The sequence below is a fragment of the Cynocephalus volans genome, chromosome 2 (genome assembly GCF_027409185.1).
Source record: "Cynocephalus volans isolate mCynVol1 chromosome 2, mCynVol1.pri, whole genome shotgun sequence".
Classification (NCBI taxonomy): domain Eukaryota; kingdom Metazoa; phylum Chordata; class Mammalia; order Dermoptera; family Cynocephalidae; genus Cynocephalus; species Cynocephalus volans.
This window is the reverse complement of record NC_084461.1, coordinates 197,442,777-197,467,698: the sequence shown is the minus strand read 5'-3', so window position 1 is coordinate 197,467,698 and position 24,922 is coordinate 197,442,777. Positions and strand designations below refer to the sequence as shown.

Sequence of the window (24,922 nt, the reverse complement as noted above, 5' to 3'; positions counted from 1 at the left end):
ATAAAAATTTTTTAAAAATTAAAATAAATAAATTTTTTAAAAAAACGTTCAAAAGCAGTATTTACATTCCAGCCAGCCACCAAAAAAGAAAAAGAAAAGAAAAAAGAAAGAGAAAAGAGAGCAATATTTATATAATTCCAATTTTAAGGAAAATGTTACCTTGGGGTTATTCCTAACGGGATGATGGGTATCTTCCATTTTGGGTGCTTTTCTTTATTTTCCACAGTAAACATTTATAAACTTTGAAATGAGGGGAAATGTCATTTTAAAAATAAAACAAAAGGCAAATATTAGAGATAATTAACAAAGCTACAAGATAAATCTGAATAACCCAGCCTCTATTCCTTAAGGAGACATTTCCCAAATCCCAGCAGGGAAAATTAAGGGCCCATTCCCAAATATAGGTGTGGGAGGTTTCCAGCTGGCCCAGTCCTACAATGGTTTCCAGTCCCCTCTCCAGGGCCGCTGTGTCTGAACAAGTCGGATGGACATTATGCTGAGTGCAACACACCAATCTCAAAAGGTTAGATGCTGTATGGTTCATTTATATAACATTCTTAAAAAGAACAGATTGGTGGTTGCCCGGGGACAGGGTGTAACTCTAAAGGGGCAACATGAGTGAGCCTAATGTAATGCTGGAGCAGTTCTGTATCTTCATTGTGGTCACAAGAAACTACACATGTGATAAGATGGCACAGAACCACAAACACACAAATGCATATAAAATCAGGCCTATCTGAAGGCCTGCGATTATACCAATGTCAGTGTCCTGGTTTTGATATTGTACTACAGTCACACAAGATGTTACCATTGAGGAAACAGTGAAGGGCACAGGGACCTCTCTATGATGATTTCAAAACAAAACAATCTAGTGTAGGGAAGGTTTCCTAAGACACACAGAACACTAATCATGATGAAAAAGATTGGTAAATTTAACATTAAAAGCTTAGATTCAAAAGATACCTAACAGGGGAAAGACTGCCACAGAATGTGAAAGTGTTTGTAACAGATCGGCAACAAAGGACTAGTGTTCAGAACATTTAAAAAATCCTATGAATAATTTAAAGAGAAAAAGAACCTAATAGAAGAGTGGGTGAACACTTCAACAGGCACTTTGCAAACGAGGAAATCTAAATGGATAATAAACATGGAGAAGCAGGCAACCATATTATTTATCAGAGAAATGTAAATTAAAGTTACAGTGAGAGGCCACTATAAACCCAATAGATTGGTGAGGTGAAAAGAGCTGATTACATTAGTGTTGAAGACGTGGAACAATGGGAGGTCTCATATTCTGCTGGTCCAACACTTTGGAAAACCATGGAAAGTGTCAACAGCTTTGGAGATGCTCATACTCTGATCCTGGAGTTCCACTCCCACATGTATATCCTACAGAAATGTAGTCATTCATATACCAAAAGAAAATTTTCATAGCAGCTTTACCCATAAGAGCCCTGAATTAAGACTATCTCAAATGCCCATCAATAAAATACTAGTTAAATTGTGTATTCATTCAATGATTGCTACGTTACCTTGAAAATGAGGCGCTACATGCATTGACGTAGATGAATTTCACAACCTTGAGGGAAAGAAAAGATCCATCAGTAGGGTTCCATTTATGTGTTTGAAAACAGCAAAATTAAGGGATGCACACAAAGATTTGACTCAACTTAGGTGAGAAAGTGACAAGCACTCAAGTCTAGGGGAAGGAGGAGCCTACAGACTTCTTGATCTGGTGGTGGTTACACAGGTGACCACTTCATGATTCTACATAGGTATGCCAGACACCTTCCTGTATTTACAGTTCACATTAAGAGAGAGATTGACGTAGAACACGTGAACCAAAGAGAAGTGTGAGATGAGAACAGTCTGTGGTCCAAGCTGGCCCTGGTTCCAGTCCCGATGCCTACCACTTAACAGCTGGGTGACTGTATTAGTCCGTTTCTATTGCTTATAACAGAATACTTGAAACTGGGTAATTTATAAAGAAATAAAATTTATCTCTTACAGTTTCAGAGGCCAGGAAGTCCGAAGTCCAGGGAACACATCTGGTGAAGGCCTTCTGGGTGGTGACTCTCTACAGTAACTCAGGGTATCACACAGCGAGAGAGTGGCACAAAGAAAGAGCTAGCCTTCTCACTGGTTCTCCTTATAAAGCCATCAGAACCATGCCCATGACAACCTATTAAACCATCAGCCCGTTGCTCTATAAATGGATCAATCCACTCACAAGGGCACAGTTCTCAAGATCTAATCGCCTCTCCAAGGCCCTGCCTTTCCAACACTACAATTGGATTTCCCACCCTCAGCACTGTTACAACGGAGATCAAGTTTCTAATACGTGAACTTTTGGGGGACACAACGGACCCGTAGCAGAGATCTCTCTTGGGCCCAGCTCTTCATCTATGAAATGTGGAGAATGGAGATGTGAGGATGCAGTAAGAACAGAGAGCACAAAGCTCAGAAGGACCTATTGCTCCTGCCAAAAGGATGTTCCCCCTCAGGAAACAACTTGCCGGTGGTAGAATCGACCATGTCTCTGCTGCCAAACTTGGGCAGGAGTTCATCGTTTTAATGGGAAGCAGGTCACTCAGTCTCCAGGCCTCACTCTCTGTCACTGAGTCAGAGGCTTCCTCCCACCCTTGGTTGGGAGGGGGGTCTCTCCCCACTCTGGGGATGGGGTGGATGGGCCTGTGCTGTGCCCTGAAGGGAGCCTCCTACTTCCAGAGTGGCCAACTCAGGGTAAGTCGATGTGCTTATGGAATCTGTGAGGTCCTCGAAACACTCCAAGACTTGAACTGGGCGACGTCCTCCACAGAGATCAGAGTCTTACTTTAGCAGCAGTTACCGACTATCTCAATTTGAAACAGAAAAGACGAGAAATACTTCTGGCAAAAATAAGGAACTGGAAGACAAAACACAAACCCGGCACCCAGGCTCTATTTAAACCTCCTTCTGAGGACCGCACGGCAAGCAATACCTCCTGGGGGGCCTCCCTGCACCAACACTCTCAGGAAAGAGGAATGTGAGGAGGTGGGCTCCGTCCCTCCCTCCAATTGTACCTGTGCCAAGGCTTCGGCCAGTCCTCACCCTGTCTGGTTCCAGGTCCACCTGTGCCAGCACAGCGTCATGGTTAAGAGCACAGGCTCTCTGCTCAGATGTCCTCCACCACCAACTGGGCAATAAGGGCCGAGCCTTGGTTTCCTCAAATGCAAAATGGGGGTACTTTCAATTCCTGCTTTATGAGATTGCTTTGATAATTAACTGGAAAATGACCACAGCACTTAGCCTAGTGGCTGCAAGTAGTGAGTGCTAGTGTTAACTCAGCCCCTCTGGTCTGAAACAGGTTGGGGTATGGAAAGACTGGGAAGGGGCAGCTGGAAGAGGGGAGCAGACAGCAAGACATGGCACAGGGCATGGCCAAATGCCAATCTTAGGTCTGGCAGGCGCAAGCCACAAGACCAAGTTAGATTTCAGAACTTCCCTGTCTGTAAGATGTGGGCAAGACATGTGACTTATAGGACTAGGCCAAGGGAAGAGGTCAAGACCAGGCAAGTGGTAATGACTTGGGGTTCTGAAAGGGAAGGGAGGTGGAGAGCTGGGCCCAGGGGGAGGATGAGAGGGAAAGGGGAAAGTGAGCCCCGTGAAGGGAAGGTGTTGGGAAGGGGTGAGAAGAGGGATTTTGGAGAAGGAGACACTGGGGTCCTTGGAGAGAAGCCGCCTTTGGGAAAACAATCAGGCTGAGAAGTTCAGAGCAGGTTTACACAGTCTGGGGACCTGGGAAGACAGAGCAGTTGGGGAGCTGTGCGCCGAGGCAAGAGCCTGGGTATGGGGGTTGGGGGTGGCGGGAGACGAGGCAAAGGGTTTGTGCACCGCTATCTCCAGCAGACCCTTCCCCCAGTGACCTGTTCTGTGGCAGTTGACACATGAACCTGTAAAGCAGTTGGAATGACCTTAGCTAGGCCCAAGGGTGGCTCTGGCTTCTGCTCAATGGTCGGCTGGGAGAGGAAGGGACACCTGGAGTCTGTGTCCTACACGGACCAGCTCTTGGACAACCTTGTACATCCAGCCTGTTGGGCAGCAGGTACCTCCTCAGATGGCCACCAAGCTGTCCCCGTGGTGAGGCAGCCTGTGTGCAGCCCCACGGACAGATGAGCTGCTCTCACAGTGTCTCGAGCCAGTGGACAGATGAGCTTGGGCAGTCCTTCTGTTCAGCCACTCAAGGAACATTGGAGAAGCCCAGGCACCAGGGACTCGGGGAGTGAGTCACAGTCCCCTGCTCGAGGGACCTGGGCTTTGGGGGCACAAGCCGACAGGTTGTAAAAGACAGTTATTTCCACAGTCTCAGTCACCCACCTGGCCCCTTACTAGACTCAAGAGGAACGGGCCTTCCAGGCGGCCTCAGAGCATCTAGGCTGACAGCTCCACCTCCAGCCCGGGGCTCGTTCTCCGGCTCCTCAGTTAACGGACTCTGCCTCCAGCCTGGGGCTCGTTCTCCGGCTCCTCAGTTAACGGACTCTGCTAGGGTCATGGAAAACAGGACGTGGCCACACCGAACTGAACAATAACTAACATACTCCCCCTGCTTCCTTCAGATGTGGGACTTGTCATCTGTAAAATGGAAATAAACATTCCTACTTCATAAGGTTGTAGTGAGGATTAAGTGAGTTAATACATGTAGAGAACTTAGCAGAGTGCCTGACAGAGTATATGCCAGCTAAAATTATAATTGTTATTATATACATATTATGAAAACATGCTTAGAAGTAGAAGGCAAGGAGCTGTGTGGTGGGAGCGGCCTGAAAATACAGCAGTGCTTCTCAGTGTGGTCCCTGGACACCCAGTGCCAACAGCACTCAGGGACTTGTTAGAAATGTCAGTTAGAAAACCCCCAGTCCCCATCCCAGAGCTGCTGAACCAGAGACTGAGGCGGTGGGGCCCTTCAGGGCCCCCAGGGTCTGAGGCTGGCTCCTTTGAGAACCTCTGCCCCAGGGGGCCATTCTGGGTGTGAGCGGCTGTCCCTCCCGCTGGTTCCATCACTCACAGCCCTTCTCCCAGACAAGCTGGATCACAAACTGGAAATGCTGCGTCTTTCCGACTTCTCGGAAAGGCACCATGATGGGTGGGTTTTACCCCACCCCTTCTTCCATTTGGAAGCCACCTCTCCAAGTGTCCTCACCAGAGGACAACTGCTGGTGACCGTGAGCAGCCTGGATGAACCCAGATATAAAACTATACCAGTCCCACTATGAACCTGCATAGTGGGCCTTTCCCTGAAAATAAAAAAAAGTGGTGGCCTTAAGAGACTGAACTAATTCCATGACCGGATCACCCATTAGGAAGTGGGAGGGCACCTGTGCTCAGCTGGCTTTAGTTGAATTAAAAAAATTAAAGTTAGGGAGTAAATATATCATGATAAGTTACTTGGAACTAATATCTTAAAGCGGGATTTCTTTTAAAAAAGCACAGAGGAAGAAAAAGTTCGTCACCACTGTAAAACTGACAGAGCCCTAAGGAAGGGAACACATTCAACCCCTTCTCATTTAAAATGGCATTATGTGAGAAGAACTTTCTCCAAACTTGTACCAAGCATCTGGAAACATTAACTAATTGATGGGAGGCACAGCATTACCACAAAGACATTTATAGAGCCTGTTTATTGCATAACTAGCAGGCACAAATTCCAAAATGATTTTACAACACTTACAGGGTACAATAATTACAGGAATAGAATGTACAATAAAAATGAAAAATAGGTACAGAATTATGAGTGACATGGATAAAACACAGTTGGATAAAAGGCATTTTTCCTATGCAGCATTTTCTTTTGTAAGAACAAGTGAGACCTTCAACCAGGACAAGGAAAGAAATAAAACTGTGCTATTGGAAAGCTCATGGATGTTGTTGAGGACAAAAACCTGCTAGTTTCACTCTTGGTTCTGCAACTTAAATCACTTGAGGAACTAACAGCTCCTGAGTTGTGCATTTATAGTTCCGATTTTATGAAATGCTGTGTTTGATCTTTGGGCCCAATTCATTATTCTTTGGCAAATAAGAACTATTTGCATTCCGAGGCAGAAGATGATTTCAGTGAAAGGAGCTTAGGGGTAGAGCTGTTTCCTTCTGTTGAGCCAAGTGCCAGTTTCATAAAGTGCACCTCTGTCCTATCAGCTTTGGGGGAAGAGAGGGGTGTGGGGAGGGAGGGGTGACTGAGAATAAAAGGCAAAGAAACAACATTGCAGAATGCAGACATTGCTAGTACAAGGCTATGGAATCCATGTGCACAAGGTGGCCAGAGCAAGAGTTCGGACCAGGTGTGATTTGCTAACAGGAGCAGAGAACTCTGACACCGGATCTCAGAGGAGGCTAAGGAAATGTGCAGGGCACACAAGAAGGACGACTTGCAGGCCTCCAATTGCTGCATGTCGCTCTGTCTGGGAACTTCTGTTCGGAGTTCCGGCACCGTGGGTTAACCAAGCAAGCTCTTCTGTGGGATTCTTATAACTGGAAATGCTTTGTTGGTCCCCACATTCCTTGACTTTCTCTAGGGGCATAAAAACCACATCCTCTAATGCAGGTCCTCTAGCTCAACTGAAAATACGGCTTTTCCTACTGCAGACAACTCACTTGCCAGAGGCCTCTACAGAAGCCTGTCCTCCCTGGGAGGCCAAGGATGCCAGTTCAGGATGGCAGCTGGGCCTTTTCTGAAGACCTTGGGGAGCCCAACAGCAGGGGCAGGTGTGTGCAAGAAAGAGGGATAGCTAAGCACACAAAATATGAAGAAAAGTTTACCAGACGGTGCTTGGGAGGCCCCCTTCTAGAAGGCATCCCTGGAGCATCCAACCGTAACTCGGCACTTAGGGCTGTGCGGACAAACAGGCGGGCTAGTCTTCTGGAGATGTGGATTTTCTCCCATGCTATTCATAATGTAGCAAAACCCAACAAAAGCATTCACACACTGTGGCTTAGTAAACCAGACATCATTGTGGTGCTCCTCTCATGACAGCATACGGTCAGGCTATAAAGGTGTTTATGGATCAGTTCTGTGAAGGCAGAGGCTTAGTTAGCCCATACTGAGGCAACTTGTACTGTGACTATTCTGACTTCTTCACGTGTGAATGACTACTACGGGACAGGATATACAGGTAAAGAGAGCAACCTAACACAGGGTGGGGGGGCCGCATCACAGTGAGCTGCCAGCCTGGAGGCCAGAGCTCACCTGCATGTGTTCTGAGAAAATGTTCAGACTGGTTGCCCACATTTATAAATGGAGAGATGGCATAAAAAAAAATAATTCATTTCTGGTGTCTCTTGAAATATCAAAGCTCTGGCAACCCCAGGCCCATTTTTCCACATGGCAACATGAGTAGAGCTGGGGAGATGATGTTGCTACGGGGTGGTCCATGGACTCCTCAGCCATCCCCCCTTCCTGCCCCCACCTGCCGCACACCTGGCTCACTTCATTTGTCCATATCACCTGCTCTGTCAGGTCAGGGTCTGAACCAAACCCACACAAAACACAGGGACGGAAAGATGCTTTAACATTCAGAACAAGGGCTTTTTAGTAATTTAGAAAACAATCACAGCATGTTCCAGAACTGAAACCTGTACCCTCTCGTAGTTTGGAAGAGCTGGTGGTTAGCCAGAGCACTCTTTAAGGAATCTTGAAAGTTGAAGTCTAATTTTAAGTCCCAGCAAGGTGATGGAGGAGAAACTAAATCAGATGACTGTATACACCTTACCTGATAAAGTCCTTAGCAGCTCATATGAGAAGGCTATAAGTGACTGACTGTGGGTGAAAGGTACAACACAATGCCAGGGAGTCGATGATTTCTTTTCCCCACAGTTTGTGGCAGTGATATCTGAATGGGTGGTACAAAATTCATCATGGCTTGTTAGCCTGATGCTTCCCTTTGCCGCACGCTCCGAATAATCTGGTGTACAGGGGTAAGGCAGAGCACTTGACTGTGGGTGATAGCAGGGGTGTTGCTCCTACCCTGAAAACAGGCAAATGAGACATGCCATGGAGGGTGAATGCTTTATCTGACTCCACGGATACTTGAAGATGACGGTAAAATATAGAGACAGAAGATCAAGATAAAAAAAATTAAATAACAGAACATTTAACATGATAGAAGCGTTAGAAGAAACAGATCAATTCATTGTTTCCTTCTGAAAGAGACTGTTACACTGTTTTTAGAAAGTGGCAAAGTCCTTTTTCTACACACATACTTGGAGATACCCCAAACTCAGAGATTTTTGTGGTAGGTTGGAAAATTCACTTATTGCACGATGCTTGGTAGGGAACAGATAATTCTGATTTTTTTACCCAACTCTCTCAAGAAAATGTTTTACTAAAAAAATTCATTTATAGTTTTAGCCATAGGCAGGGAGTTTAAGGGACAGAAAAGTTTTAACAAACTTTAAACAATGCAACCATACTTTGGGATGTATACGATCATTAACTCAATAGTCGTTGACAATACAACAGAACATCAGAAACTAAACTGGCAAACAGGCACAAAATAAGGCAAGTGGGTTAAATTAATAGTTGAAAATTTGTTAGAAAACATGCAAAAATAATACTGAGTTTTCTTTTAAAAAGTTTTAAACCATCATCAAATGTTTGTTTTTGTAAAAATCTGAAGAGTTCCATGTCTAAATTGGAGATTGGACTTTAAAAAGCCTAGAGAACAGGAGGGACAGTGCTCTGCTGTTCAGTTGCTGTTCTCCTTGGTGGTGATGGTGACTAGCTGTTTGGCAGCCTTGGCGATGTCGTAGGCACACTGAATGACCTGCTGTGTGGCCAGCCGGACGTCAGTGGGTGAGCCAGAGTCCCCTGGGAGGGTCTTCTTGCACTCAGACTGGAGTCGGTAGGCACTGGATGTCAGTAAACGAAGGGAAGTCCTCACAGTGTCAGACTTGGGTTTCTAGACAGAAAAAAAAACCCCCCAAAAAATAGCATTGCCATGAGCTGCAGGGTGGACGTCCAAGAACAAGTGACAAGCATTCTTCTGAAAACAACTCAAGTTGTTCCACAGAATGCAGGGCAGTGTGCCATGCACTTTTTCAACAAGGGTGCTCTAAACCCTGCAAGCTTTGCAGCCCACAGTGTAAGAGATGCCGAAATACTAGGCTCAAAGTGCATACTTTAATAGTATGTGCTATTTTGTAGTTTTTGAAAAATAATAATCCGTGTGGGTGAAATATTTCAGATAAAATTTTATTCTGTTAATGCTTTGCCTTTTAGCACTTGACCTGTACATTCTTATTAAAATCAATATTCATATAGAAGAAAATATTTCAAAGCTCTATATGACTGCTTACATATTTACATATTTAAAACTCTAAGTGCTATAAAAAGGCTAATATAAAGGTCATAAAGAAATTTCTTGCAGTTCATTTAAAAGGATCTAAACCAAGTGAGTAGAAGTGACTTACTTTGGGGAATAATGCTGCCATTTCTGTAACAGCTACGTGTATCCGCTCTGAGCAGGGAATATAACTGCAAGAATATGGAAGAGGTTATTCACAGACAGAAAGAATGATTCAGAGGTGGAGAATACTCAGGGCTAGAACAGGTTCCATTTACATTCCCTTAAGAAGGGGCAGGGGCTGCAGCGGCCTCCAGCATGCAGTGAACCCCACATCAACAGAAGGCATGTGGTTATAATAAAGAAGCGTCCCCCATCCTTTCTGGAAAATTCATTCAATCTGATAAAAACAGTCTCCAGGTGTGAAATGTGGGAATATACACTACTGGCCAGGTGAAGCCACAAAACAGTACATGGAGATATTCACACCTCCTCAAGCTGATCATGTACTTCTCACGTGTTTCATCATCCTAATTTCTAGAACAAGAAACAAGGATTTCCATGCCAAAGGCCACAGAAGTGAAACAAAAGGGACTAAAAAAAAGTCCTTAAAATTACAATTGGAGCCTACACCTCAATATCCACGTGTCATTTAACCAGGGAACACTTCTAAATTCCTTACGTTCAAATGCATCTGAATTGTCAGGGAGTCAAAATCTTTACTTTGTATAACAGAAAATACTGAGGTCTGTCAAAATCTTTACTTCGTATAAGAGAAAATACTGAGGTCTGCTTCCCATACTTGTTCAGACACTTATCTCCTTTCTCATAAGTTGCCATATGTGCTTATTTGTAATAAAATGCTATCAGTGTAATCAGTGCTTTCTCTGCCTGTTGACAGGCCCTAACAAAACATAGTGCATTAAATCTGCCTGTTCTCATCCTTTCTTCCAGGCTGCCTGGCTTTCTAGTGGCCCTGTAGATGACACTATGAAAGTCACGGCTTATGGAGCACTGACTCTGCAGACTCATGTAATCTTGCCAACAGCCCTGTGAGGTTGGAACTATTATCACAACCATTTTTCAAATGAGGAAACTGAAACTTGGAGAGGAGGAGAACATGTCCAGGTCCCACAGATGGTAAAAGGAGGGCTGAGCTCAAACCCGCTGTCCAGAGACTGAGCCTGGCTCCTAATATCAAAGAGGTGACAGATTCACATCTCTTTTTGTAGTAAACCACTTCCCACTGATGAGTGGTGACTTGACTTCTTGTGGTGAGAACTGGAAGAATTAAGACTTTGATTTCATCCAGGATTCTATTTCTTAGTACCATGACATATAATGGATGGGCTAGTTTCTTGTACCTTAAAAATGTTAGGTTTGTGCCTGGAGTAGTATGTGCTTCAAGATGCAGAGAAACACAAATTGGTGACAGTATTATTAAGTGACAGTTCTTAGATACCACATGGCCACCAAGCCTGGGCTTTGTTTCTAGGAGGACTGAACCATGACCCAGAAGGGAACTGGGCTATGGGAAAAGTAGTTTAAGAGCCCAATTTTAGCATGTTAGGAATTACCACTGTGAATACCATAGTTTTGGCCTGACACAAGAACCCATGTGGCTGTGTGTTTTAAAAATTTTCCTTCTAAGATACTAAAACAAATGCCATTCAGCATCCATCATAGACTTAAAGCCCTCAAGTAACATTCTTTCCTCCTCTTTTAAACCATGAAGTTGGCTTCTGAATAGACTGACATAAGCGAACTCTGTGCTGCATCTTAGTAAGAAATCTAGTATCAAAACCATTTGAAAGACTGCCTTCACTTTAATTAAACCATTATGTTTCAGAAAAATGGTTTATAGTGTCCAAAAATGCCTTCAAATGGCAAATCTTGACTTTCACCTTTGGGAGAAATTAGAACCATATACCATGTAGTAACACAAATGCCAATGCATAAGGAGTTATTTAAGTTGCAAATATGAAGGGGCAACAACACACCTGGTCACACAGACATGCAGAAAGAGATAAGAGCATGTCTATAGGAATCACTTGCATCACGCATGAATGTTTCTTGAACCCGTGTGTCCATTAATAGCACAGTAACTGAGAACCCCACAAGAGTTTTATGTTTTGCTGGTTATGGTTTCATTTTGAGAAATACAAGTCACCCTTTCCCCCTACTACATAAAGAAGGAATTTTTCCTAAGCCCATCTCTCAAAAGTTCACTTCTTCTGAACTACTTTGGGAAGTCCTTGACAAGCTACAACACAAAGCACATGCAGATTATAGAGGAAATCCTTCTCCTTTATTAGAGGGAGTTCACATTCACAATTTCAAATTGGTATCTTTCCTCAAAAAGACTTTCGTGCATATTATGTTGTAATCCCTGAAATGTGTGTGTGTGTGAGCAGGTGGGAGCGAGGTTGGAGGACCAGGAGATGGGACCATAGAGATTTTAACAGGACACTGAACAATTTATAAAATGTAAATTCTCTAAACCAGTTCTGGTTTTAAACCAAAAGAATGAGCTAATGATTAAAATCTCTACATCATTCTCTCATAGTCTTAAAAAAAAAAAGAAATCACATCAAAAATATGTTGAAAGGATTTATACTTTGGTGTGTGTTTGTGTGGCTGGCTGGGATGGGGATCCGAACCCATGACCTTGGGGTTATAAGGCTGCACTCTACCCAACAGAGCTAACTGGCCAGTCCTGATTTATATACCTTAAAAAAGAAAAAAGAACAAAAAAAGAAATTCTCAAATTATACCAAGTACCATACTGCAATATTTGAAGCCATAAATGGCCTCAGAGCAGGTATTTATATTTTTGACAACCACCAAAGACAGCAACACAGTACGAGCACATTTTTCAGTCTGAACTACAAGCACAGCACTTAGGAACTGCAGGAGGCAGAAAGCGAAGCACACTGGAAGTGGTGGGAGAACACTTGGGAAGGTGTTACTCTTGCATCAAGATTACCTTCAACACTGTCAAAAACTACTTTGGAAAGCTGTGGAACACTCTGCTTCATGTAATGAGATGCGAAATCACTCATTGCCAAGGCTGTGCCCTGAGCAAAGTGGCTGTGACTTACAATACGTGAGGCTGGGAAGGCTGAGTACAGCATGGAGGCCTGGGGCCAAGGGAAGGAGGAAGACAGGCACCTATATGGTTTCATGAAAACAGGCTGAGAAATGATACAGGTTCCTCTTTTTCTCCGAGGACCCTCCAGCAGCCCACCCATGAGGACCAACTCTTACCCTTTGATAAACATGGCCTATTCCTATCTTCCCTACTGGGAAATAACGACATTGGGAGAAGTGTGAGCTGTATAAGAGAAAAAGGGAAAAGGGGAGGTTGGCATGGCAGTCCCAGGAGCACAGGAGAGAACACAAGGGCAGGGATGCATCTTCATGGGGAGGAAGAGAACAGAGGGAGGAAAGAATGAACTCTATTGCATTCTTTGAACGCCTTTTGTTCGTGCGAGGCACAAAGACAAGTTCCAGGCTGAAGTCCTTAACTTGGCCAACCTAATGAAAAGAATGAGACTGTTCTTGGGTTTGACCCTGCTGCGCTCTCCAACTCAATGGGATGATGTCAAACAACGTTTATGAGTGTGTTTGGATCCAGCCAGCCGCAGGAAACTAGGATGTCACCCAGAACAGCTCACAACTTAACAGACGTTCTCAGAGAATTCACTCTCGGAGATCAAAGGGGTAAGTTAAAGCAAGAGCCAGCCACCTCCTTACAGTGAGAAATAACTGCAGATGCTTCTGTTCAGAGGAAGTAGCCTCTTCTTTCATGAGTAGACAATCAGTTGGGCCATTAGATCAACTTTTATTTCTAAACCACTTGTTTGTTAGAAGCTCTCACACACACACGGTTGGGGACAGACAAGAAATCAGGTTCTTTTCAGGCTACATTTTGTGCCAGCAACCTTGTCCCTAGCTGAGGGGATCCAAGGAGGCAGCATGGCCAGAAAGATCAACAGCAGGTTGTGAGAGAACCTCTCCCCAGTCTCCATCTAAGACTTAGACTACCACCACCCCAAAGATGCTGCCATTCTATTTCTAGAGGCATTTATTTTCAGAGAGCTTTGTAACAAGATGAAAGACATGAACACACCACGTGAAAAAACCCAGACAATCAAAACTCAAATCAACACAGTTGTTCTTTTTTTTTTTTTTTTTAAAGATGACCGGTAAGGGGATCTTAACCCTTGACTTGGTGTTGTCAGCACCACACTCTCCCAAGTGAGCCATGGGCTGGCCCTAACACAGTGTTCTTAAGCCTCTCCTGAAAATCTGCAAGCAGGCACACGGGAAACCACCTCTGTTGGGAACTGGAGCAGTGTCCCCATCAGAGCGTGTTCCCACATTCTCTACGAGCAGGGGTTCCAGCCCCTTACCTGTCATGTTTATTTTCTTGGGCTGCTCTCAAGAGCTCCTGTATATTTTTGGTGATCTGTTCTGTCTTCCGGATGACGTCTTCAGTGCTGGGCAGGGCAGGGCTAGGGGCCACGTGGGGTTCTCCTGTGTCTGGCACTAGGCTATCGCCTGGCCACACCATACTCCTTTGCCTTCCCTTTCGGCTTGACCTGTGAAGGTTAAAGAAATGGTTAAACACGATGGGCCCTTGTTAGCCACTTCTGTTTCTAGGAGCCACTTTGCATGCACTGGCTGAATGCACAAGATTATTTTTGTGGTTTCCTTTATCCTGCCTAGAAGGAAACTCACAAGGCTCTGTTTTATCAGCTGGCAGCTACAGCTCATGTGGAAGCCGTTTCATTCTTACTATAGGGCTGGAAGTTATGACCATGGTAAAAAGGGTGAAGGAGGGGAAAAGGGACAGAAATAACTGGAGTGGGGGGTGTGTGTAGTTCTAAAGCCATCCCCAGCCAAGCCAATTCCTTGGCTACGAATGCAGAAAGTAACCTAATGCAGATTTAACAATGAAGTGAAGCACTGATTTTAACCACACTGCAGATACCTAGAGACATACAACATGCTGGTAAAAGAAAAAAAGGCCCCTGTGGCAATAACGTGAGATGTAAACTATGATATTTCAAGAACTTATGGGTCTGACAGTAGAGAAAAGGGGTGTAGGTGATGAACTGCCTCTGCTGGCCAAAGCCTGCCAGCTCTCTGGTATTTGAGAGCCCACCCACAGGCACGCTCTTCTTGCAGATGTACCCCGTGTCATCTGGCTCCGTGTCATTGGCAGTGTTGTCATAGTCACTCTCAGGTGTGCTGTTCTGCTTCTCCAGCCTGGATGCCTACAAGAAAGAAGAGGGGACATGAGACACTTCTCAGGAAACTTCCCCAGTAATCACTACCTGTTAGGCTACATGGCCCTCATGCCTCAGATCTCATTTGGGACAGGATCCAATCCTTAAGTGAAAATTTAGTAAAAGATGAACAGTTAACCCAGAAATGGTTTCTTTCCTTCCTTGCATCATTTTCTTCTCAGCTCAGTGGCTATTCCATAAACAGATCCATGGTACAAACTAACACAGACACACAAGGCAACATGCCCTCTTTTAGTTCTCAAAGGAATATGGAGTTTGTAATATAATGAGACCCAGTTAAAAAGCAAACATGCCAGCACTTACATGACCACAGACCTACAGCGCTGGAAGCCGCTTGCAGACTGTCTGGTTTAACACCAGATGGGAATATGAAGGGCCAAAATAACTGGGTGACACACTAAAGGCTGGAGTCCATAGAAAAATAGGACCAAGAACCCAGATGTCCTATCTCCTACTATCTCCAATATTTCATGCTCGGGGTCCTGGTGATTGACACTGCTCAAAGCTCTCATGGCTCTCCAAGAACTACCTCAGAGACAGTTTTTATGAGCCCCATTAGAAAATGAGTATTATTAGTTTATAGCCACATGTTGTTTGTGAACCAAAATGGATTAACTCAGAATGACACTTGGTTTCAAACCACTTTTATCTGTTTCTAAAAATATCTACCCCTTAAAATATAAAGATTTGGTGCAACTGTGGAGATCCAAAAATGGGATGTAGGTTCAAAAGAGGAATCCTAAAAATGTTGTGAACAAATGGCAGCACTGCTAAATACAGGGCCTTCCAGGGTGACAAAATTTGAAGGGGATCATATTCCACTGAAGGGGATTATGTTTGTTCTGGAGTGTTTAGTAAAAATTATTTTCCCCCAGTATTTGTTTTATTCATAATATTTGAGAATTTCTTCACCTAGAACAGAAACTGGTGGAAGTTGATTCAAAACCTAAATTGATTACCTTGTAAAATACAAGTTTGAGCTATTTCCAGCACCATACCTCAAATTTAATCCAAGTTAATCAAAACATGACTAAGGACTTTTATTGATGCTGCAATAAAATGTAGCTAAGGATATAGCTGTAAACAGCCTTGTTTAAACATATGGAGACCCTGTAGCTTCATCCAAAAGAATATCTACTTTAGAGTAAGTCAGTTTAAGAAAGCCTACATGAAGTCTACTTATTTGCTCATTACTGATAATACTGCTTGGTCCTCTGAAGGTCTTAATGGGTATAGGCAAGGCAGCCAGCCCACGGTGGGGAGCCTTATTCACACCACATTTTGTTCTCTATCCCTACTGCCTCTTTCTTTTCCTCTCCCAGGGCAAATACTCTTTCTCTGCCTGCTCAGAATTTTGCATTTCCCTCAAATGCTTTATTTTAGTCCCTAGCTTCTCTAATATGAAACACTTGCTTTTGGCTCCTGAATTCAGTATGAACTCATATTTTACCCATGCAAATTCATCTGGCAAATGATTAAAAGTGTTGGCTTGGAGCTGTATAGGGAGTTTGTAAAGCTAAGTTCTGTAAAACCCACTATAACTTTTAAGATCCTTTTGTTTCTATCTCCTACCAGTAAGTAGTTCTGCTTCACTCACCGTGTTAATTTGATCTGGCTTTATGAATGAATCAGTGAGTTATCAGCTATTAGAAGTCTAGATGAAAGACCAAAGGCAGGCACTGTATCCGGCGTAGGGAACAGTGAAACCAGAGTCTTCCAGAGATGACCTCAGAAAACCTATAAACTCCCCCAAAACCTTACCTTTCGCAGGGAATGTCTGACTAATCTTTAAATTTATTTTCCTTTAGCTTTTATGTAAACACACACATGAATGTGTGTGCATGTGCATACAGACACACATATATCAATGGATTAAAAACTTGCATTTAAATAATAACACTGGAAAATTCATCCAGAGCTGCCTCAGTGGAAAAAACCTAGAAAACAGAATTAAACCCAGAAAATTCTGATCTTTTTGTCTTCCTTGATGTAAATTTAATAATTACAAATTAAATGCATTACCTGTAATGACCAAAAGTACCAAGTTTCATTTAAACATTTCAGAAGAGTAACAACTCACATACCTAATAAAAGTGATCCAAAATGTTTTGCAAGTATTAGAAGACAACATACAGCAGCAACCACCCAGGAAACCAGTTACTTACGCATTAAGTCCTCCATCGGTGTCAACAAAAGCGTATAAGGATTTCAATGTAGCCAGCATTTAATTTTATGAAAATTATTGTCAACATGCAGAGCCAAGAGCTATTGGTTAAAAGTGCTGCTCTCTCAAAGCTGTTAATAGAAAAGTTACCTTAGAGCTGGTGCTGGTTGTTTATTTAATAGATTTACAGTTTTCTCTGAATATAGACATACCATAAAAATCTAAACCCATAATGAAGCTGTCAGGAACAATCAGGATTATCAGTTTAAATAACTTAATTGTTAATTTTGTACAAAACTTTTTCGCAGCAGTCCTTGCAATGATTTTCAAAGCTACTAAAATATTAAAAAAAAAAAAACCACAAAAAACAAAAAACCAGGGCCAGCCTGTGGCTCACTCGGGAGAGTGCGGTGCTGATAACACCAAGGCCACAGGTTCGGATCCCTATATAGGGATGTCTGGTTAGCTCGCTTGGGAGAGTGTGGTGCTGACAACACCAAGTCAAGGGTTAAGATTCCCTTACCGGTCATCTTTAAAAAACAAACAAACAAAAAAAAACACACAAATTTCATAGTGGACAAAAGAGGTTTACTTGACTCTTATTAATAAAATTCCAAATGAGATATTTCATTGCTTTTTAACTGCCCCTTTTCCTTTAACTGGAATACTATAATGAAAACATTACCGTTCAATTCCAGAACTGCTCAGAAGACTTGAGTACCATATATCAATAATTCTTTTTAACAGAATACTTCCAAAGTGCAATAAAGAATCTCAAAAGGGCTTTGGTGAGCCATATGCCACTGGCGGTGGGAAAGGAAGACTCTCCATCTTTCCCAGATGCGAGAGAAGGCAAATGCGCCCTGTCTGTAAAGGTGGTCCCTCACTCACAGCCACCTCCCTCCTCTCACCTTAGTTGCACTACCCATTCGTTAAAAAAAAGATTGGACCAGAAACTGAATGCACATCTTGAAAGCCTGTGCTCTTCCTAAGGCTTCCCCAAGTCACAGTCATGTACTCTCCATGCATGAAAGTACTTTTTTATTGATGGTGCTTTTGGGAGCAGGGACTGTGCCACCGAAGCCCTTAGGACCGTTTAATTGACTTACCAAATGGCCAGGTATAGAGGAGTTGCTTAATAGATACTTATTGCCTGGCTACTCTAGAAGGAGCTTACCTGAATCACGTACTGCTACTGAGTGTAAATTACACACCAGCAGTCTGGGTTTGACTGACCAATACAAGTGAACGGATCTACGCTAACAGCCGCCTGCACACACCTCCCATGCTACTAGGTGTTACAATTCCGATTCAGGATGCAGGGACTGCAAAAATATTGGTTTGTCAAGCATGGTGCTGACATAAAATATGTCAGAGGTTTAAAAAAAAAGGCATGATATTTTATTCCTTCAGCTAGTCCAAACAGCAGTTTTAATCTGATGACTGGAGCTCTGAACAAATCTGACACATTTGCCTTATTACAATATTTAACCAGCAGCCAGCTAATTTTCTGATTGTTTAAAAGGACAGTATGTTCAGAATAAACGCTACAGGGTGATTTGTGAACTTTGTTAAATATGATGAGAAAATGGCAAGGTGGAGTTAGACACAATGGAGGCTGCCTCACTACAGGTATGCGTGCACGTGCACTTGTGAGTGCCCACTGTGCTGTGAGAAACCAGGAGGGAAGTGCTGCCTCATGCAGGACAGAAGGGCAGTTAACGAGGGACAGGAGGCCCAAGCAGGAAGCGCCCAGGAGCACTGCCCCTCTTCCAGAGAGCAGACCATTCAGAGTGTACTTAACCCTTCGGGTGCTTTCATCCCTTGACCAGGAAAGTGTGGAGGGGAAGGAAGGCAGAGATGAAGAGGAGGTCACAAGCGCACTCCTCCCGATCTGGAAGGGGAAAGAGAAACACACTCGGGAAAATACAAAACAAAACAAAACAAAAAAACCCTATCGCCTAAACTGGCTTCAGTAAAATAATCCTAGAAACAACTTACTATGTGAGATGAGTCTGAAATCTCAATGACAGCCAGTGACAGGTCCCCAGAGATGTCTAATTCCTTGGTGAAACACCTCCCAGAGATAATACCTAGCATAATTTGTCAAATTTGCCAATAGTTTTTAAAATGGATAGCCTAAAATGAGTATTTGTTTTTCAATCAGGACTTATAATATAAAATGAGAAACTATACAAATGATTATAGAATTTTTGCAATATGACAGCCTTACATCTTAAATTTTTTTAAAATAAAAAAGTACACTGTGAAAACTAACAAAGGTTACTTTTCCTAAATTTTGTTTTCAGTCATACAAAAATAAGATTCTTAATTCAATGGCATTCACATTACACCAAATGTATTAAATCAGTTGCCTTAGAATGTTAAACCAAAAAAACATAAAAAGAAGTCACAATAATGGATTCCTAATTACAATATAACAACACTATAAATTTGACAAAATTAAACTAGGGTTTAATTTTCCTACACCATATCCTTTACTTTGCATTTACCCTGAGAATTGTTTCCAAACTCCTATAACATTTGACTGAAGAATAACTTTTGACATTCAAAAAGATAAATGTTATTCTCTAAAAAAGAAAAAATATCACATGAAAAAGCTTAAAATGTCTGTAACATTCTTAAAACATAGATTTTTAAAATATATTAATCCAAAAGAAATATAACATTTGAAAACCTCACAACACAATACTTATCCCATTGTAAAATAAGCTTGTTAGAACCCTGCTACAAAATACGCTCTTTGGAATTCAATCAACACTTGTAAGACTGATATAGAGTTTTGACATTACATTTTTATGAAATGACAAAGCCACACTTTCTCTGTGAAGTGGAGGAGGTAGAAGGATGCAGAAGGTAACCCAGCAGTCACACTGAGCCACAGGGAGGCTGCAGAGACTTGGAGCCTCCAGACTTGCCTTGCTTGCGTACAGGGCCACAGATGCCACCTGCTCATATGGGAGGAGCCGAAAAGGCATCTTGGACACTAAAGGGCTCCAGTTTGTAAATGGGCAGTCGCCATCTACCTTGAAGAAGGTGACACTTATTTCTGCTAGTGACCTTTACAATTTGTTTTTGTTTTTGGAAATGGGAAAGGAAGGAAGCTTTACTAAAAGTTCCAATTCTGGCTGGCTGGGAAATAGATCATAGATATGCGGGAGAAAAAGGGGAGTGGGAGTCGAGCAAGAGCCAGAATCCCCAAACTGGTTGTAAAACTTTCGTCGATGGCCCTGTGTGCCTGCAGGAACATCAAAAGCATCTGTGGACATGTTAATACAGCAAACACAATGGCAACTCTCAGAGTCCAATTTGGCAAAGCAGAAGCGTGGGGATCTGCAGGTTCAGAATGTGGAACGGAGTAGTCAGGCTGCACAGAGAGTGAACAGCGAAAGCGCCAGTGGTGTTACTTACGTGCGCGGGGAAGGGCTGGAGTCTCGTCCTGCTCTCCTCGGGGTGGTTCGCTTCTCCCATTGGGAGATATGGTTTCTGACCTGATCCCGTCTCGTACATGGACATGGGCCTACTGCCCCGGGCAGACGGACGTCGTTTTAAGGAAGAGTGGTTGGAAGTGTCTGTGTACTCAGAACCAGTTTGCACCTGATATATATTGGTTGTGGCCTGTTTCCTGAGGTTCGAATTTTCACTCTGGAGTGTTTGAAGCTGAAAGAAATGTTTGGCAGTGGGACTGTGTTTTTCTATAGCAAGCAGAAAAAGCAAACACCAAGTAAACAAATACAACTACCAGCTTTAAACAATTAGAACAATAACAGCTAGCTGGGTTAAAAGTAAAAAGCAACTACAAACAAGAACTCTTTCTTCTGGAATGAGTGAAACACAATCAACTCACAATAGTTTAATTTCTGAATGTGGAAAAGTTGCAGTTTAGATTTTTTTAAAAACTACATGCCTAACCACTTAAAAATTTTTCATGGTGGGGCTGGGAAATGTTCGCAGGCAAGCTCTACTCTGGGTTATTCTAAGGCTATTTCAAGCAAGAGCTTGAGATCATTAAAACATCACTTAGGTAACTTGCTTTTCAAATGAGCCCTGAGCAATTTGCAAATGCCAAAAATGACAGCAGACACCATGGAAGCAGCACAAAGATAACTAGAGTTGCTTTGCAAAGCAAGAAGACAGTGAAATTCAGCTTATGAAAAATCAGCTATTCCTTTCCAAAAAGCCAACAAGAAAAATTATAATCAACAGTTTTTATTACATAAGACTCTTCATATTCCAAACAATTCAGCACTTTTTTTAAAAAATGGAACTGAATCCTGTTAAGTGTGGTATATTAACGTATCACAAAGAAAACTGGAAACCTATTGAACTATGTGAACATCTTCATATGAATGCTCCATGCAGCATGCTTGCTTCCCTCTGGTGATCGATCGTCTTTCTGCCAGGGCTGGAATATTGGCCTTTCACTCCTTTGGCTTTGTCACCCAAACAACACAACAATGGTGGTGTCAGCTTTAAACACTTTAATCTGCCTGGCACCACCCCATTTTAGTTAGAGACTGTCACGTGGAGGCCCTGAATGCTCTTTCCATTCCTCACATGCAGGCTGCTTCATGGTGTTTGATGATTTAGTTAAGGGATCAGCAAGGAATCGTGTTACTCTTTAGCATCTGGCATTTGAAACACAATGAACTGCGTCCATTCTGCAGTGTCCTTCCCCTCTGGTGCTCCTTCAGCTTCCATGACATTTTATAAGTTGGGTGTGGTATGAGTTCAGCTGTCTACTCTTTGACAGATTGTAAAATGTGACCAAATTCCCCACCAGTGCCAAGGTTTAAGTCCACAAACAACTGTGTTTGCACCAGAAGATCATTACTTTTTCAATGGCAAACCCATTCAATGTTGGGAGTTACTTTCAAATTTTACTTAGAAAGCACCGATCTGTGAAAAATACACCAATAGCAGCTGTTCCTCTTCATTAATTAGCATCTTTTCCAAGCAACTGTTAAATATGAAAGATCAGATACAAATCACGCTACTTTGTCAACTTTACATATGAAAAAAATCTTAAGCTAACTTTGAAATAAAACCAATACATTTTGGCTAAGTAAACAAAATGCACATATATTATACTGATAGTGCCAAACCTCTGTGAAAGTGTGACTTCTGCCTCTTCCACAGAAAATTCACTTGTTCTTAGTCTCCTCCGAGAGTGAGCCATCAAGGAATGATAAGACGGCTTCTGCACCACAAAGGCTTTCAGGGTATAACCTACAGCTGCAACTCCCTTTCCAAAGAAAGAACAGCTGCGAAGTGACAAGCAGCCGCTGAAAATTCCTACATTCCAGGATACAGACAAGCATGAGGTACCTGTCAAAACTATTTATTACGAAACCCAGGGCCTAAAGTGAAATCACCAAGGTCCCAAAACTGAGAAGCATAACTGACACATGTCCTTCAACAGAGGACTGGTCCATCTGTCTAGTCACGTGTTTATCTTTGTAAAAACGCTCTGTTACAGTTTTTTGAAATCTGAAACTTTATTCTAATGCTTTTTGGGCCTCTACAACATCCAGCCTGGATTTTGTTTGAATGTGTTTTGATGAGCACAAGTTCCTGATTTCAATTTCAAAAAATTTTAGTACTCTGTATTTAGAGAGATGTCCTCCGGTAAATTTTAATGATGCTTATCTTAATGAGATCCAGGCTACACTTGTTCGTCTGGATGGAGTGTAATAGGAAATAAAGAGTTATAGATAATTCAGTGGTTTCAGAAATCAAAAGCATTTCTAAGAACTGAAGAGATAATCAACGAGCAATGGCAAATAATTTCACTCTGCGTTTCTTGAAGAAGCTCAAGAATTTGCTTTCAGAGATACAAGGCTATCTCTGGTGATTTCTACAAATACTAAAAGGAGCGTTATAGAATAAAAAAGGTCATGCTTAGCAGATTGATTTCCAATGGTAAAGTCAGCGTGTATCAGAACAAGTCACCTCAACAAAATTATTACTCTGATCAATGGGACATATTATAATCCATTAAACGAAATATATTTCAGAAAAGGCAGAGGAAGTGTAGGTCTTATATGTTATGGTCCGTTTTGTTCACGGCTACACACCAGTCCTAGACAGGACCAGTAGGCACTGAACAAGTGTCTATTAAAGGCTGACTGATCACCAGGCATTTTTGTCCCCATCTATTATAGGTATTGGAGCCATTTATTTCAAAAGGTCTCAATAAATGATCTAGAACTTAACACCAAAAGAATCCTAGACCAAACCTCAGGCGAAGGTGCGTAGCAGTTTACTTCCCTAGTGAGTGGAGGAGCATGGGCCCCTTTTTTAGTTTTGTGGCCTTCCTTTAGGAAGCAGTACTGAGAAGGACCCAGCCACAAATGAAGTCTCAGGGCCTTGAAAGTGAGTCTGAAAGATTACTCCTCAACTGACAGTATTAAGATACAGGTTATACACAGGGTCTTCAAAAGTTCACGGAAGGATTCATATTATCTTTTAATTTCTTTTTTCCACAAACTTTTTTTTTTTTTTGGTGGCTGGCTGGTATGGGGATCCGAACCCATGGACCTTGGTGCTACTGGCACCACGCTCTACTGAGTGAGCTAACTGGCCAGCACTCCACAAACTTTTTGAAGTACTCTCAAATACTTTGTCTTGTTTAAGGGAGGCATACAAAATCTCATTTTTGGAGAGGAATGATGGGAGCAACACCCACAAAGTCTTGGGTGAAATTTGGAATTTTTCAACTTCCTTTTCTTAGCCTTCTCATAAAGAATTACATGCACTATACCCCTCTTAAGTGTATTCCTTGCTACTATTAGCCACTCTCCTTTTAGGAATTAATATATTCATACAGTTCTGATTCTCTCAAAAGGTAAGGAACGAGAAAGTGCTGAACGAATGGGACTGTTTCTTACTAGCATGCAGTTCTTGCTAGTACAAATGAAATATTTTCTCTTCTTTACTGAGAACCTACTCTGTGGCAGGTCCTGCTCTGAGATACCACAAATAAGTGGTCAGTGCTGGTGAAAAATAAAGCGGGGATGTGGGATAGGGCTGCCAGGGCTGGGGGAGTGGGGTGGGGACTGTTAACAACTCAGAGGAAGAGTGAGCAGGAAAGCCCCCTTTGCACAGGGAGGGGTGGGGCTTGAATGCTGAGAAACACTTACACCTGTCCGGGGCTTTAGACTGCTTGGTTTTCGTGGTGTGATTATTCCTTAGAACTAGAATAGGGAAGAATCACATCCACGGAGTGGCAACCAGGTTCCCAGGAAGCTCAAAATAGTGTAAAAGTTACTATAACTGACACAAACACTTAATAGGCTGTTAGGTTTCTCTACTTAGGGACCTTACTCAGGATATATTTCTAATCAAAGTTATTACAATTCAAATATCCAAACACATTCTGCTTCCAAAAAGACAGCCTGGCCCAAAGATTTCTTTCTTTCTTTCTTTTTTTTTTTTGTGGCCCAAAGATTTCTAGGTCTGTTACAATATTGCTTTTCTTCCCTCTGGCCACAAGCATGGTGCCTGGGATTCTTCCTTACACTATGGGATGAAAGAGTCAACCATCCTGGCATTTATCAACATGTTACCTTTTTCTGCATAATTCTCAGCTCGTCACTCAAGTTGTTATTCACCTTCATTAGCTGTTGTATCTTGGCCTCAGAAGCCACTAGAGCGTTTTTGACCTCCATAAACTCCTGTACAGTGACTGGTCCATCTGATAAATCTGAATCTAGACTCTAAAAATAAATTGGGGAAAATGTTCACAATCTGAGATGATGATAACATTAAAGACTAACAGCTAAAGAATTTCAAATTCTGACCATGCCAGCTGGATTGTAAAGTTAATCAAACCAAATCAAGGCTTCTGAGAGTAATGTAAAAATAAAAGTGGGGTCACTGTGATATTTTAAAAAATTTTAAGTCAGTATTTTCTAATGGAACAGATAGTGGGACTACAAATCTGCACTGACAATGATTGTCTAAAGATGTTTGTCTTGTCTTGTATGCCTTTCTCTTGCTCACTCATTTTTCTTTTTTATTCATTCTTTCATTAATTCATTCAACATTTTTATTGAGGATTAGGCAGTGTTCTTGGTGTTTGGGATGTATCAGAAAAGAAAAAAGAC

At 42.4% G+C, this 24,922-nt stretch overlaps 1 protein-coding gene across 7 annotated transcripts in view; it reads right to left on the bottom strand.

Annotated features, from left to right (window-relative positions):
* Positions 1-8,107: 8,107 nt before the first annotated feature.
* The window catches only part of GIT2 (GIT ArfGAP 2), a 51,926-nt gene continuing 35,111 nt past the window's right edge, over positions 8,108-24,922 (bottom strand). For 2 of the 7 annotated variants that reach the window (XM_063085598.1, XM_063085599.1), the window contains exons 14-20: positions 24,383-24,532; positions 20,226-20,474; positions 18,598-18,687; positions 14,514-14,596; positions 13,730-13,918; positions 9,442-9,505; positions 8,108-8,930 (exon numbers count right to left, since the gene is read on the bottom strand). In XM_063085598.1, coding sequence (XP_062941668.1) covers positions 8,718-8,930; positions 9,442-9,505; positions 13,730-13,918; positions 14,514-14,596; positions 18,598-18,687; positions 20,226-20,474; positions 24,383-24,532 — 1,038 coding nt within the window. In that variant the 3' untranslated portion in view covers positions 8,108-8,717. Of the gene's footprint in view, positions 8,931-9,441; positions 9,506-13,729; positions 13,919-14,513; positions 14,597-18,597; positions 18,688-20,225; positions 20,475-21,705; positions 21,775-24,382; positions 24,533-24,922 lie in introns of those variants that run through there. The other 5 variants (XM_063085601.1, XM_063085603.1, XM_063085600.1 and 2 more) reach the window with 4 other exon arrangements.